At 42.6% G+C, this 16,005-nt stretch overlaps 1 protein-coding gene across 2 annotated transcripts in view; it reads left to right on the top strand.

The window, feature by feature from the left end:
* Positions 1-16,005, top strand: part of SLC35F3 (solute carrier family 35 member F3) — a 182,286-nt gene that overhangs the window by 98,373 nt on the left and 67,908 nt on the right. The window contains exon 1 of one of the 2 annotated variants that reach the window (XM_086460989.1): positions 15,129-15,204. The exons of the other annotated variant lie outside the window; for it this stretch is intronic. Within the exon in view, the coding sequence (XP_086317115.1) occupies positions 15,129-15,204 (76 nt within the window). Of the gene's footprint in view, positions 1-15,128; positions 15,205-16,005 lie in introns of those variants that run through there. 2 annotated transcript variants of the gene reach the window in all.

Genomic DNA, 16,005 nt, shown 5'->3' with positions numbered 1-16,005 from the left:
ATTACCTGCAGCAGAAGAAGCAGTGATTCTAACCATGGAATTTCTGTAGTCATTAACATTTAACCAAGCTAAAGAGACCCATTAGCATGGGTCTCTAGCTTGGAGAAGAGGAGACTGATGGCTGACCTTATCAATGTTTATAAATACATAAAGGGAGAGTATCAGGAGGATGGAGCCGGGCTCTTCTCAGTGATGTCCAGTGACAGGACAAGGGGCAACGGGTGCAAGCTGGAGCACAGGAGGTTCCACATGAACATAAGGAAAAACTTTTTCACTGTGAGGGTTTCAGAGCCCTGGAACAGGCTGCCCAGGGAGGTTGTGGAGTCTCCTTCTCTGGAGACATTCAAAACCCGCCTGGACCTGTTCTTGTGTGATCTACTCCAGGTGGTCCTGCTCTGGCAGGGGGGTGGGACTAGATGATCTTTCGAGGTCCCTTCCAACCCCTAACATTCTGTGATTCTGTGATTTTATAAATGATCAGTTTCTTCTTTGAGATGGTCCTATTCCAGCAGCAGATAGTCTTGCATTCCCTGTATTACTGGCAAATTGTTACGTATTTGGCATTTTGCACCCAGTGGAGTTGCAAAGAACCTCCCTTCCCCAATTTGGTGCATTCATGGATACCACTTTTCTGTTAATCTTTTTTTAAATGTAATTTGTTACAAATTCTTGTGTGCAGTATACAAGAGGCAGGAGAATATCAGAATGTTAGTATCTGAGTGACAACAGAAGCAGTAATCTTTTCTGTTTGTTCTTCGGTGCCTTTCACCCCAAAGTTTTCCAAATATTAAAAAAAAAAAAAACCCTCCAAAAACAACCAGATGCCCAAAACTGTCAGCACTGATCAGGCAGTCTTTGGCAGTCATTTTGGGTAGCAATTTCATCATACCAGACACATTGTATTTATTTTGGGTTGGAAATAAAAAAAAAAAAACCAACATAATTTCTCCCTGTGAAACACAGAAGAAACACAGGAAATTAAAACACTTTCCTAAACCTCATGCTGGATGGGGTAGAAAGAATGAAAGACAGACAGGAAAGGCAGAACATAGTGACCCTGGTTGTTGCCAGTATATAGGGACGTCCCGCTAACATTTACAACAAAGTCTTTGGCGACTTTGAGTGACTTCCCCTGAAGCGGAGAAAACAGTTTTGAAACTACAAGCTATCTGGAAGTGAGACCAGGCTGGCTGAACTTGTTATATAGCTCTGCACGCTGAAATGCGGTCATTTTGCTGGTAATGCAATAGGATATGGTATCTCTTCAGGTAAAGACTCTTTTTCTGTAGGAAATAATAAGAAAAACCCACAACACAGTAGTAGGAGGGGTAAAAATTGCTGTGAAATAAAATATACAAGGTGTTTTCACTTTGCATGCAATGATTGAGAAAGGGAGTGATAGGTGGAAATGGCATATCCACACCACAGTTAAAGGCTTTTTCAATTAATGGAAACTGCTAAACGATAATTCTGATGGTATTCAATGGTTAGAGCATGTGATGAGTAGATGACACTACTGTTTAAGGATGAATTGTTTAAGGTTCTCCTTGATTAGCAATAAAACATGACAAAGTAATGTTTGATAAGATATAGGGGAGATAAGGATGTAGTGAGATGAAAACAGGGTTTGGCTCAGTGCTAACCTACTTAAAATAATCAGATAGAATGTCATTATCTCAGTGTTGTCTTCATTGAGAAATAATATCTGTTGGAGCAGTTGTATGGTCCTCTACAAGATAAAGAAGGCTGCTTTTTAAGGAAAAGGTCTTAAACCAATCCTGCTGCTTAGGCATTTAGACAGTTAGCAATAAGACATTAACTGGCAGTTAAATGCGGTGAAGCTTGATGTAGGTGGTATAGATTGACTAAACTGCAAACAGCTTATTTTCTTATCTTTATGTGTATTATGCACTGGCAGAGGAGGAAGAGCAGGGTCAGAACTCTTTAAAATATATAGTATTAACTTAGATGAAATAGTGAGTAGTAGTATTATTATTCCTGTTTTACATGCATTGAAACATAGAAATTAAGGGCCACATTTCATCTAAATGTATTCCTCTAAAAGTTAGGAGTTGTAAATTGAGGTATTTCTCTGTAATGCTTCTGTAGTTAATGGAAAGAGTTTGGCCTAAGGGATCCACATCTGGATCCTGTCCAGACAGCAAAAACATTCTTTCTTTTTTTTTTTTTTTTAACTAATTTTCAAGTAAATCTTTACACTCTTAGAATAATGAAACGGATGCGGGCTATCTGTGAATATCTGTTTGGATGCTGTTTTGGACTGAGCTCTGTTGCATTTATGTCAGCAGAGACAACTTGCACTCCCAGTGTTTGCCTTGTTAGTATTTCATGTCCTCCCTTTCTGTAGCCTTAATTGCACTAATAAGTTCAGTATGTTTCTGCCTGTCTTCTGCCTTTGGATTATTATCTTCAGTTGATGCCTTGTTTTCTTTGTCAGACACAAAAGTATCATTCAAAAAAATGTCTCCCACAGATACGCCTTCTATGACCTTATTTTACACAGTGATTATATGAGTAGCTCTTAAATGTTGAGATGACAAAAACTATTCTGAGTTCCTGGTTAACAAAAGCAAGTGTCTTTCCTCTTGTTTGACTGGCAAGAACTTATCTCAACCTTAGTCATGCAGTGGTCTTAGCTCCTTGTAGATTTAAAGCTGTGTTTCGATTCTTTCATCTATCTCACACAAGCCTTCTAGGCATGATTCTGCATCTCTACTTCCAACCTCCCTTGTTCATCTGAAAAATCTGGAAAAGAGCCCAAGATAACCTTCTTGATGGGAAAAAAAAAAAACAACAAGAAAAAGCTTGTGAATTCCCAACTATAATCTTGTGCCTGGGGAGTATATGTGTTTTTTCAATTAGGGTTTCTAAAGTTTCTTTAAATCACTAACTATGCCCTATATGGTGATTAAAGGCTTCAGCAAATTGGGCCTGAGAGGCCTTGTAACCTTCCAATCTCCTATAAATGCATTTCCTTACTGATTTTCCCATCTTTTCTTTATGTATTTGTGGTGTTGCTGTTTTAACTGTCTCTAGAAAGTCAATCCTGGAGAAGTGCCATTAGTGGGGGAAGGACTGAGCAAACAGCAAGTCTTATGTTTACTTCTGATGAAGTGCTGGCTTGTTCCTAGAGGTGTCTGAAAAAGCCAGAGAGCCTGGACTCAGTCTAAAGCTTTATTTTTTAGGTCTCCATGAGCATTTTGCTCTGGAAATGCTGATATCCAAGACAGGTTTAAATTGACACCAAAAAGTTATTTCTTTTCAGTGTGTTACTACATGAAACGGCTCTAAGTTATTTGCAAAGTGTTTTATACATAGTTAATCAGAAAAAAATTGCTTGGCATTTGTGCTATTTATTTACATTAGGTGGTATGGAACCTAGATTTATGTTTCAATGCTTTGAGGAACTGTGTATTGCACTGCTAAAGGCTTTAGCCTGTTCTGTGAAAGAAAAGCAGTTGAAGAAATATATGCTGCTGCCTGGATTATTACACATACCTGAGTAACAAGGCCCCAGTCGCATTTGCCTCCTGCCTGTAACTGCAATAAAAGGTACTTGTAATTTTAATTACTTAGAGCAAAATTCAAGTGATTTGTTAATATCAACAGAACCCTAGGACAGAATTATAATAATGTTTTATATACACTTGAGGGAATGCTGGTGTGCAGCATATAAATCTCCTTTCCTGCTGCTTCGCAGTTCAGTGGAAATTTAACCTAAGATCCAGACCTGCATCTGCTGGGGGTGGGAGAGGGAAGAGGAGCACAAACAGGCACCCTAGGTGGAAAGTTTCATTGTTCCAGATCTCAGGAGAGTGATTCTGCCATCAGTGGGGAGGCTGGAGCCTGCCAGTTGAGAGGGAGATGGATAGGCCATCTCTCGCTCTCAGGTCCTTTATCCTACCATCATCCAGGCATCTCACCAGTTCCTAGTGAAGATCAGAGTGTTCCTCATCCTACTGTGGGTGACACCAGAAGCTGATGTTCCCCCAGGGTTATGCTAAGCAGTGTTCATACTAAGTCAAAAACTTTTCAGCTTCTCCTACTGCCCTGCCAGCAGAGGCTGGGAGTACATAGGAAGCTGGGAGGCCACACAGCAAGGACAGCTGACCCAAACCAGCCAAAGGAGTTATTCTGCACCATATATAAACACTGCTTGGCAGCAACTGAAACGTCAGTGTGTTATCAACATTACTCTCATCCTAAATCCAAAACTCAGCAGTATACCAGCTACTAGGAAGAAAATTAATTTATTCCAGCCGAAACCAGGACAGGGTACTAGCCAGGGGACCCTCAGATGAAGTGCCAGTCTTCTCCCCACTACTTCTACTACGTATCCATGTGCCATCCATTGAACACTCCTGTGTTCTGACAGGTTTGCTTTGTGTGACAGGAGGGATACAAATCAGCTGGATTCTCCAAAGAATTTGTCCTGGTGGCTGTGGTGAAAGGATCAAACTGCAGCTAAAGAACAAGTTGGAAGTCTCTGCACAAGGATACATGTTAACCCCAAACAACACATTATAGAACAAGGAGCCTCCTTGTAATAGAAATCTCTGCTTTTAGTAGCCTACTTTTTACTCCAGCTGAAAGGAGCAGGGTCTGCTGAATTCCCATGCTCTGTCTGAAACACACATGGACTTCCCTCACAATAGGCAGGTGCTTCTGGTTTTCTGAATTAACGCTATATTCTTCTTATTTCTGATTCCAAGTGTGTTTTGTATTTTTGTTCTGGTGCTTGCCTGAACTATTGTCCATTTGTCTTTGGCTTATCCTGTCTGGTGGTCCTCTCTTTCCTTCTTTATCTTGGATATTTCTGCCTAATGCTTTGCCCTCTTTTAGCTTTCCTATGGATTCATAGTATATCATGACCCTCCCTCCTTCTACTCTATCAGCTAATATTTTTGTCTACTTTTAAAATTTAGTTTCATTTTTAGATGTTTTATTATTACTGTTTTATCAGCAGTGACAGTTCTGGTGTTGAGTGCATTGAGTGCAATGGCAAATTTCCCATTAGTTCAAAAGAAAATCGACTGAGTCATGGAAATGTAAAACCATGTGCATAATCTTACTAGAGATATCCCTGGTACTGTTAATTAATGATCCAGATTCATTCCCCAAAAGCATTAACCAAATCCAGTCTAGAAGTTGAGGGATTAATGATAAGCAGCAGCAGGTCTTTTTATAAAGACCTGTCTTGTTATTGTGTAACATACAGGGTTTATAGCATAGAATGACACATCTTCAGTGCTCACAGCCATTGTCATGTAAGCAGGAAACTTGATGTTTCTACTCCAGCATTTTAAAACATCATCATGCCTATTTTAACAAAATCTGCGCAGGCTTAGCAATTACTGGCTAACAAGAGACAGCAAGAACCCATTATACCTGCTTTCTTCTCATACTGCGAGAGAAAAACAGACAGGATCCACCAATGGCCATTCTAAGGAGGACTGTAGAAATCTCTGCTTTTTGCAACAATATGTAAATTGCAAACTCATAAAAGTTGGCAGGAATCAAGCTGACAAAGGATAAAAGTTGTGTATCATACAGAACCTCCACAAACAGCTCACATACCTTGTGCCCAGGGCTGGGGGAGAAGATATCTGTAGTAAGTTTGTGTGCCATAGCATAGTCCCAGCTAAAAATAGAGAGAAGCACAAGAGTGACTAAGAGAAACCATCACTTTCTCCCTGGTCCTTTCCTGACCTGCTTCAGAGACCCTCAGGGTGTGGTTCCCCTACATCTGCTGAAATCAAAGGCAATCTGTTAGACTTTTTCATCAATACCTGGTCAGTATGTATGAAAAATTTTAGAGCTAAGCTGATATTCACTGAATTTCCAATCTGAAGAATTAAAAAAACCTGCAAGTTTTTTTCTTATTTTAGACTAAATAAATTCATCAAATAGAGAACATAATTTACAATCCTGCCTTGTTTATTCAAAGTATTTCTGTTGGAAAAAAACCTTGCAGTTTTCCTCAGACTCGTTTTTTGAGGGCTACTACAAACATAATGTTGTAGTCTAAGTAAAAGATTGAATTCAGTGCAAGGTATTTGGGGTAGATTATACTCTTTGCTGCCTGTGCATTCATCTGATATGGCTGCAGTGAAATCTATGGAATTATTCTAGTTTTACAGTGCCAAGAATCTTCTGGCTTTATCCATTGTCCTTCATATAAACTACCTCCTTTCCAGAGCAACAGAGCAACCCTCCTAACGTCCCAGCCACAACCTTGAGCTCGTTTCCCATCTTTAACCTGCTCTCTGATCAAAACTCCCATGGCCTTGAAGCAACCCAAGGGACTTAAACTTTCTCTGTGGTGTTTGCCATAAATATGAGGCAATATGCCTTTGCTGCAGGTTTTCATCTGACATTGTATTGCTCAGCAATGCACTTGTGAGGTTAAAAACATTCGCTCTATAAAGATATATAAGATTATGAATCAGTTTATGAACACCTAGAATATTGAGAGCTACTTCTTGGTCTACAAAATGCTGTTTCACTGTCATTTCCAAAACTCAGATTTAACGTATGAGCCAAAGATTTTAATTATTCTTGCACTAGTGCCAAATGGCAGTAATAATACATTCACCCACTGCACTAGTAATAAATTCGTCCTCTTTATTAAATAAAGGTGATAAATTATAAATAGTAAGCCTGTTAGATATACTCCAAGTATTTAATAACAATAATGCTTGGCTGTTCTCAGGGCTTTTCAGCATAGGATCTCAAAAGCACATTAAGGAAGTAGCTAAGTTATGTCCCAGCGTACTCATGAGTAAGTTGTGGCAGAAACTTAACTCACACCCTGTGTCACGGTAATGGCAGAGCCTGAAATTGATTTGGACACTGTTCATAGCACACACCAGTAGGTACTTTCAGATTTTAAGTCAGGCATTCCCGCCCCAGCATTCTCTCCCTTTTCCCAGTATCTGAAGGCAGATACTCTTCTAGGAAGCAGGCTTATATTGCTGTCTCGTAATAAAATAGCTGGGGCCCAACGGTACTAATATCTCACTTAATAGCAGTTGAAAGAAGCAAGAGGAGAAGCCCCAAAAAAAGAGAGAAGTAGCCAGTGGGCTCAAGAAGAAGCAATTAGCCTCTCCAAAAGTGGGAGACTGGAGTGATTAGGATTGCAGGGTAGGGAGGATATAATTGCAAAGCGCTTGGTGCTAAAAGGTTCATCCCATATAATGCCTTTTAAATAAAATCTACACTTGAAGGAGGAACTCAGTGTGCCAAACTGAATGGTCTCTCTGAGGGCAGTCAACACGGCTACTTACTTTAAGCATTTCAGCAAGAGGTCCCAGGAGAATTAACCTGTTGCTGGGATCTCACTCGCTGCTTCCCAAGAATTAACCAGGAAGCTCGCTCTGCCAGGCGTTGCTTGGAGCTCCGGTAAGGAAGCAGGGCAGACTTGGAAAATCTGGGGAGAGGCTGTGCCAGGGGCACTATTTTTCATCCTCATCTTGAATTCTTCTGGACATAGCACCAGTAGTGTGCACAGGCAGAAACTTAAAATCACAGAGCAAAGGGTAGGAGAGCTTGAGAGGAGCGCAGCTTCTGGACAGCTACAGCGAATTTACTTTGAAGCTGTAAACTGCAAGGTCTAAGGCACCTCCAAAAATCCCAGTACTAGCTATTAAGGGTTGTGATGGGCATGAACAATTAAAAAAAAAAGAATCCAAAAGAACCCACAGTCGAGTGGTTTTTTCTGTTTGACTGTGTAACTTTGTAAGTGGATATGGCATTCAGTTCATATTGCAAGATTTTTAGCATTAGCACTGGGAGAAATTTGACAAAGGAAAGAGATGAAAGAGGAAAGGAAAAGACAATGCAAAGAAGAAAAGAATATAAGAAATACTGACATAAAATGTAAGAAGAAAGACAAAATGCAGAGTATACAGAGAAGAATAGGAAAAATGTAATTATTTAAAGTGTTTAAAATTAGTCTGCGTGGTACAAGGACAACACAGGAATTGGTCTGGACCTGCTGGCTCTTACGTGTCTTTGGATTTTAGATAGGCAGCAATTTTCTTCCTGACAAATATCTGGCAAGTTACTTATGTAGGCTGAAACACTCTCCAGTCCACAGGCCTGGGAGTGCTTACATCCTACCTAATCTTTGGTTCAGGCATCTGGCAGTAAAACTTAAATTTGACCGATGTTGTGATTTTCATCCCAGAGCACCGTCCATAAAAAGAGTGACTTGAAATACAAAAAGTATTTGCTTGGAAGTGTCTTTACTGTTATTTTCTGAAAGATCTTTGGATGTCCCTTTTTCATGTAATTTTTTGTTCTTTTCCTTCCTTGAAAGGGCAGTGCAGAGTTCTGCAAATATTCAGGTGAGAAGGAGAAAAAAAATGTGAGTCTGTCTTCAGTTCTGATGGTCTCTGCTTATGTGTTTGAGGCCAGGTGCATATGCTTATTTGCTCAGTCAATTCTGAAAGAACCTTTTCTTTGATGACAAAAGCCTGCTTCACAGATTGAATTTATTTCTTTCTGAGCCAGAGTATGAACAATAGATTTTTTAATCCTGTTTTTAGGTTTTAGATTTTTTAATTCTGTTTTCATATGTTCCAACTTCAGGTTTTTGTCACTTGATTTTTTACAATGCTGGAAGTGTGGGCTGCTGCTAAACATGGTCTCCTGGCCTTTGCATCTCTACTAGAGGAGCCAGGTCCTCCTAAGCTGGGATGTTACAGCAGTAGAGGTTTAACACAGCTTACATGCTGTTTCTGATGGCGGAAAACATGCACAACTACATTTAAATGCACTTCGCATCCAGTGCTTTACAAAGACAACCATCCAGCAGTAGGCTGGTGGTAAAGAATGTAGAGGTGGTGCCCAGTTATTTTTAATACTGTATATATCCTAGATAATGAGAGGGTTAAGAAACAGTTGTTACTGAATTATTGATATTGATGGCATAATGATGTATTTTGTATGATTTGGGGTCATCAAGGTCTCATAGTTAGACAGCATCCCATATGCAAATATGCAAGGAAAAGCAATTGCCTGATAAACCCAGAAGGGTCATTAGAAAAGCTGCCCGGCTGTTAGGATATGAGAACACTACTTTCTCGTCTCCAGCCACAACTGTACAGGGAACTGCTAGCTTTGGGAATCAACATCTGAAATGGCTAAAAAGTGACGAGACAGAAGGAGGGTTGGTGGAGTTGTCAGGAGCAGCTAGCAAAGAGCAGTTTCTACCAGGCAAAACTGTTGAGCCTGCTGGAGTTCCCAGGGGAAGACAAGCTGCAGGAAGACAAATGGGCATATCAAGTGTTTTATTGGTTTATTTCTTTTCAGTTACTCCTGTGTTCCCACCACTAATATAAAAAAATGCTATATATTTAGGTAGTCTGATCACTATATTTCATTATAGGTCACAGCTCCTAACAGCAAACCTTGCATGTGGCTTCACTGAACAATCACAATCGCTACATGATGGGTTGTTTCTCAGCCAGCTGGTCCAAAAAGTGGGCAGTTCCCTTAAACTGCACCTGTAGAGAGGCAAAGGTGTAGAGCTAGTCCACTGGAGGAGCTACGTGGGCATCATGTACTTGTGACAAGAGCCATGTGAATTTGCATTGTATTCGTGGGCCATTCACCTTTAAACACCTGTTCTTAATCTACTGTTGGTCATAGAAGACACAGTAGCCTTCAGAAAATGAATAGTCTGTGTCATATTTCTCCTGCATGTCCATTTTTAAGGAAGTATTGCCCTGGGCTAATACCAGTGCTTATTTCCCTTGTGTTGCCAAAGGCAATGAAGACAGATTGAGTTGCTTTGGGATGCCCTTGACCTCCGGCAGTGTCAGACAGGTTTGAAGCATCTTGACAAACATCTGGTTCCCTTGTAAATGGAAGGCTTCATTCACAAAACTTCACAATCCCATACCTGCCCATAGGCACTGCATTAACTTTTCTTTAAAATTCAAAGTAACATAAAAATTGATAAAATGTTTCCCTTCCAAAGTATGGTTAAGACATCAATGTTTCCTGTCAAAATGGTAAAGCACAAATTTGAAAATTAAAGTTATATAGTCCAGTGTTGAAACTCTGAGACTTAAACTAGCTTTTTTTCTTATGTTTTGTGGAATTCACCAGTATTCTCAGAAAATATTGGAAACAGTTAATATTTTATGAGATTTGGAAATAAAATTCATCAGTGCTGTCTCCTCCAGTAATGCTTACAGCAGTTACAAACAGAAGGTTAAAAAAATGTGAGGAAGATATTCTCACCAGGAATTCGCATCTGTATCTAGGAACTGTTGGGTGTATGGTCATATACACAGTCTGCAGCTTTTATGGACACCTCAGATTTGACTGTTATCTGTGGCACTGTATATCTAATCAAATTTGAAAAGAAGGCATTCAGGTATAGCAGTAAGTCCATTGCATTCTCTGTTCGGTGCATCTGGCAAACACCTCTAGCCAGACAGGTTTTAATCCTTCCTCTTCCCTTCACTGCATTGTTCTGTGAATTCAAGACATGATACTGAAAGTAACTGAACTGTTTTGGAATAAGGGAAGATTGGAGAGACATCGTTCTTACAGCTAGGCTAATATTTCAGAGAAAGACTGTATGCAAATTTGACAAAAATGTGAATTTGTTCTGAGTGGAGGTTGTTGTAGGAGGTGTGCTAACAGAATAGTGGTGGATGGTCACCAGACAGCACATCTAAATGCAGATTTCAGAATGATTGCAGGACAGCAATCACTTCCAAAATAGCTATTATTTGTGTTGGAAATGTGCTTTTGACATCTATGGTTTTTTAAGTTGGAGAATAAAAACAGATTAAAAAGTTATTAAACGGTAGCCAAAAAAAACCTCACACAGCATTCAAGCAGAACAAGCTCCTCACAAACAGACTAATAATTATTTGTGGAGAATATTCCCAAATAACTTCAAGTAAACTAGAGGAAAGGACGATCTGTTCCTGACAGATTGCGGGCAGTGTAGGTTTCATGCATGTATTTGACTCCTGGCAGATTAATTCATTCTGGCGTGAGATGGAGCCTATTAGGAAATTGGCTGCACAAGTAAAAGTCCAGGCTCCATTTCCTTTAGGGTTGCTAAGCACAACAATTATTGCCCTCAGTGGTAAGGCAAGCACTTAAGTTAATAAATGTCCTATTAATGAGTACACTAAACACGAAAATGTCTGAAGTAGAAAAATACCAACTGTGCACATTACCAACTGGGTGTGTGTTTCATGTTGGTTAAACAAACTAGCTAATAGGATAAAAGTCAAAGGTTGTAGCACACTAACTATGAGGATTTAGTTTTGTCTTGAATCTACCTTTCTATGTCAATAAGAAATCTTTCAGAAAAGTGGTGATGATACATGAGCTTAAAAGCAGTATGGTGCTGGGTGTTAGCACACTTGTATGTAGATTTATGTGTAAAAACCACAACCCAACAAGTATAATTTCTTAATCTAAAACAAGAAAGGGTAACTGACTGTAACTAAACCAGTTCCTTCAAACTGGGAAAATTGTGACTATCTCATCCTGGATTTTTAATCCGACCTTGCCCTTTTCACATGAAGCATCTTTCCTCTTGATCGGAAATGAAAGTCTACTTTCTCCAGTTTTCAAGCTTTGAGAGTTTCCTCTCCACATTTGTAAGCTATCTGCAGCCCAGACATCCACCAGCTTCTCCTCCATTGCCTCCTGCATATGGGAGTGATGTTTTAAAGGAAAAAAGCCATAAATTTGACCTGAAATTTTACCCTGAGTGCATCAGTTTTGCATTGCTTATACTGTAAGATGCTTACTGTAAATTAAATTAAATGCAATCCAGCAGCAAATGCGTTAAGTCTTAGGGAGTGGGGAGAGGCTGCAGCGTGATACAAGTTACAGAAAGTAACAAGCCTGCTGCCAAATGCAGCTCTCACTGTAGAGCCCTTGGAATACAGTCCTCAGGCACCCTAGTCTTCATTAAATAAACACAAGTTTTTGTTATTGTGATATGTGGCTGGTATTTTTATGCACAGTGTAAGACAGGGGCCTAGTGTGGATCTCTGGTGTAAGTGTGTGCACCTGTAAGGGCAGCAAGAGAAATCAGAGACTCACAGAGTTAAAGTGCTCTGGGATCAAGGTCGAGCAGAGCTGTATCAGAATGCACCAGCCCCAATTATTTGTACCTCATACAATCATTGGGCAAAAGATTTCCAAAAACCCACAAGTGCTTGGATGTCCTATCCCCAATTTGAAACCGGTCTTAATTGGGTACTAATTGTCCTCGGTGTCTTTGAAGGCTTCTCTAGGGTCACTAAACTGAACACTGAGGAGAGGAGGAGGCTTGAGTGCTGTGGTTGTGCAAGGCATTGTCAGAGGAGGAAGGAGGACAGGAGGTTTGAAGGCTTAGGTACCTCCTGGCTCTCTCACAGCACTAACTGGCAGAGGTGCACCAGTCTCTGCTAAGCAGTTCACTTGGACCACCCTCATCTAGGCAAGTAGAGGTCCAGCCAGCCACAGGAGACAGTTACTGCCATAGAAGTCTCTGACATTTGGAGTACTAGGCTTAAATAAACCATTGCAAGCCTGAAACATGTTAACAACTCTACAAATCTTGCAATATGCAGAGTTAAAATAGCATGCATAAAAAAAAAAAAAGTCTAGTTTTCAATGAGATTCTCTAGGTGAGCAGCACATCCTCCAAGTGAAATAATGTACTTACCATGTCTTTCCTTTAAAAAATAAGAGACCATAAACCTTGCAGAAAGGAAAGAGCATAAGTGCCCAGTGACAAAGACTTTTTAATAAAAATACTTCTAATTCTTATGAATGTCCCATTGGTTACAAGATATAGCTAGTAGAGAACTCGGATTGTCCTGCATTGCACAGCCATTTATCTCTGGGAAAAGTAGGTGAAATTTGGAGATAAAATGCTGATTTAGTAGTTTGCTGCTTATATAGCAGAGGCTCAGATAATCCTGGAAGGTAAGCTCAGAGCAGGAGCCAGCTAGGGTTATCTGAGTTCTGATGTTACTGGTGATCTGCATCTGAAGGAGTCACTTAAATTCTGTGGCTGTATTTTACTCACCAGTGAGCCTGAAGTGTCTTCACAGAAGCAGTGTAAAATGAATTAATATTTTATAACATGCTCTGAAATCCTCAGATAAAAGGCACTGCGAGATTGCAAAATATTTCATGGACAGAACCATCCGAGGTGAGATCTGCCTCTTTTTATGTAACTTCTTTCACAGATCAGAAACTAATTGGACTCTGAGATGAAATAGTGCAGTGAAACAAGGTGGACCAACAGTTCCCAACATGCCTATGGTCTTTAACATCACAGGAAGCTGAATGGATTAGCTAATTCTTCTAAGAAGGCCCAGAAAGCCTTTCATTTTTTTTTTCATTTGACCAATCCAAGCTTTTGTGGTCTTAGCCCTGAACACATGAATTTACTTTGAAAGGAGCCTAATGATTTTTTTTTCTAAAGCTCATCCCAAAGGCTGACACGAAAGAGGCATAAGAAAGGCAAACTGCCCCTGAGTTTCATCAGACTGCAGATCACCAGGTGAGACCTATGCAAACTAACAGTCCGGATCTGACCCACGAAGAAAGCTCGCCTCAAATATAAAGAGCTGTCTGGCCAGCACAAGTAAGGTGGTGTTTTCCCATGGTTTACTAAACCATCTGTCAGGGCTGCTTTTCAATAGCTAGTATTTATATAATTAACAAATACTTTGGAATGGTTGTGGAGTATTGATGGCTGCCTGGTCTTGTTTGCAAAGTACACTCATTTTAATTTGACCAAATCTTAAGAAATGTTGAGTATTTGCGTCTTTGTGTGCTGATGCATCTCGTATCTGAACCTGGTAAAATGTGCTAAGTATTTTCATGTCCACAAAAGAAATCATTAGGAGTAAAGGGTGCTGAGCTCACAGTGCTCAGCATCATGCGAAACCTGGTTCTTTGCTTACAGTGATATAATCTTTTTTACATGTTTCATATTCATGCACTAGGATGTGTTCTTTCCTGGATCCACTTGCATTAAGTCTTGTTAATTAATACCAGTTAGACTTCTGCATACTAGAGAAGGGTGCAGCTACCACACATTATTGGTATGTCATGACTGGAGGTCTTAAAATTATTCCTGAAAAAAAAAAAAAACACCATAAAAAGTTGCTACACACGAGCAGCATCCAGTTGCCAAATACCACATTTTATTTAACTTGCGTGTAGTTATGGAGGGATTTTGTTTCATGCCTCAAAAAGAAGTCGGTAAGCTGTGTTAAGAAAACTGTAGAGTATGCTACTGCAAGTGTTGGAATATTATTGATAAATCAATGGTGTATCCTCATCTTGAATGCTTGTGTCTAATTTTGGTCTCCTTCCTAGAAAGGACACAGCAAGAAGCAGGAAAGGCTGTGGAAAGGATGGTAGAAATTACTGAAGGCGCAGATGAAAATCGACCCAGAATAGTGACTGGACTTGAAGGAGGGTGGAGGAGGGATATAATACAAGCAAATGAAAAAAAAAAAAAATAATGGTTTGGAGAGTGTAGATTATCTTCTCCCGTAAGACGGTGAGAAGGGAACGAAGCAGACCATGAAAAGCCAGGAGCCCTTTCTGTGCGGTGCGGTAGCCCAGCGCCAGCAGAAATCCCCGGGGCCAGGAGCCCGGCTGGCTCCTGGAAGCCCCAGCACAGCAGCGGGGAGCAGCAGCGGTGTCCGCAGCCGCATTACGGTCCGGGCTCCTTGCGTGCTCTGCCGGAGCGCTGCCCGGGAAGGCGCCCGCGGCCCCGGAGCAGGCACCTCGGGGGCTCGGCAGCGCCCCTCACCGCTGCGTCCGGGCGCCGAACCACCACTCCCCCCCCCGCCCCCCCGCTCCTCCTCTCGACCCGGGGGGCGGCCCCGGGAGCCCTGGGGGCGGGTGGGGGGGGGCCGTGCCGGTGACGTCGGGCTTGCAGCAGCCCCGAGCGGCAGCGGGCGGGCAAGCCCCAGCCCCCGCCGCCGCCCGGTGCTGCGGCAGAGGGCGGCGGGCCGGGAGCCGTAGCGGGGGAGCGCCGCCGAGGAGGGCTCCGGCGGCGTCAGGATGTAGGCGAGGGGCGGCGGGGAGCTGCCGCCGGCGACGGGCTCGCCATGAAGAAGCACTCGGCCAGGGTGGCCCCCCTCAGCGCCTGCAACAGCCCCGTCCTCACCCTCACCAAAGTGGAAGGTAAAAGGCTACGTTGGGAGCGGGACGGGGAGAGTGGGGGGGGGGGGGGGGGGGGGAGGGGGGTCGTCACGGGAGATGCTCCGGGGCCACACCGGGTACCGCGACGGGGGATGCTCCGCGGAAACTGGGTACCGTGGCGGGGGATGCTCCGGGGTGATGCCCGGCGGCGGGGGAGCTGCGCGACCCGTGGGCGGGCGGCGGCCCCGCCGTCCGCCCACGGGTCGCGCAGCTCCCCCGCCGCCGGGCAGCGCCGGCGTCCACCCCTGTCCCCTGCCCCGCTGTGCTCCGGCTCTTTCCTCCCCTCGCACTCCAGAAGCAGAGCTCTTCTCCTGGAGCTCCCCTCGGGGCTCGGGAAGAGCCTCCAAGACCCTTGGGACCCCTGGCAGGAGGGAGGGAGGTTGCTGGACAGAGTTGACTTTCGCGATGGGAGGAATGCAGCCCCACGTCCCAACCATCTGTCCTCACCTTTAGTTGGTAATCCAGCTGCATGGTAGTGGTGGGTTTGGGGTTCTGTGGCTGGGAGGGGTGTGAGGAGCCCCACAGCAGTGGCGGGGTTGGCAGACCTTCAGGAACCGCAGGGACCTTTGGAGACTTTTCACAGAACATGGATGGGGACCTTGAAAAGGGCAGTGGTGTGCTCGGGAGGGTTTCCCAGAGAGCTCTGAAGCTCTGGGCATAGGTGGTGGGGAGATCTGGGGTAAGGAGCTGCAGTTGTGGGTAGAAACCTGTAAGCCATGTCCTAAGAGAGGCAGAGCAGGTGAGATGGAGGGTGTGATGTGGAGGCAGGAGAAAGTCAGGAAG

Source organism: Leptosomus discolor, chromosome 2 (assembly GCF_034619465.1).
Source record: "Leptosomus discolor isolate bLepDis1 chromosome 2, bLepDis1.hap2, whole genome shotgun sequence".
NCBI lineage: Eukaryota > Metazoa > Chordata > Aves > Leptosomiformes > Leptosomidae > Leptosomus > Leptosomus discolor.
This window is presented reverse-complemented; position numbering and strand designations above follow the sequence as displayed.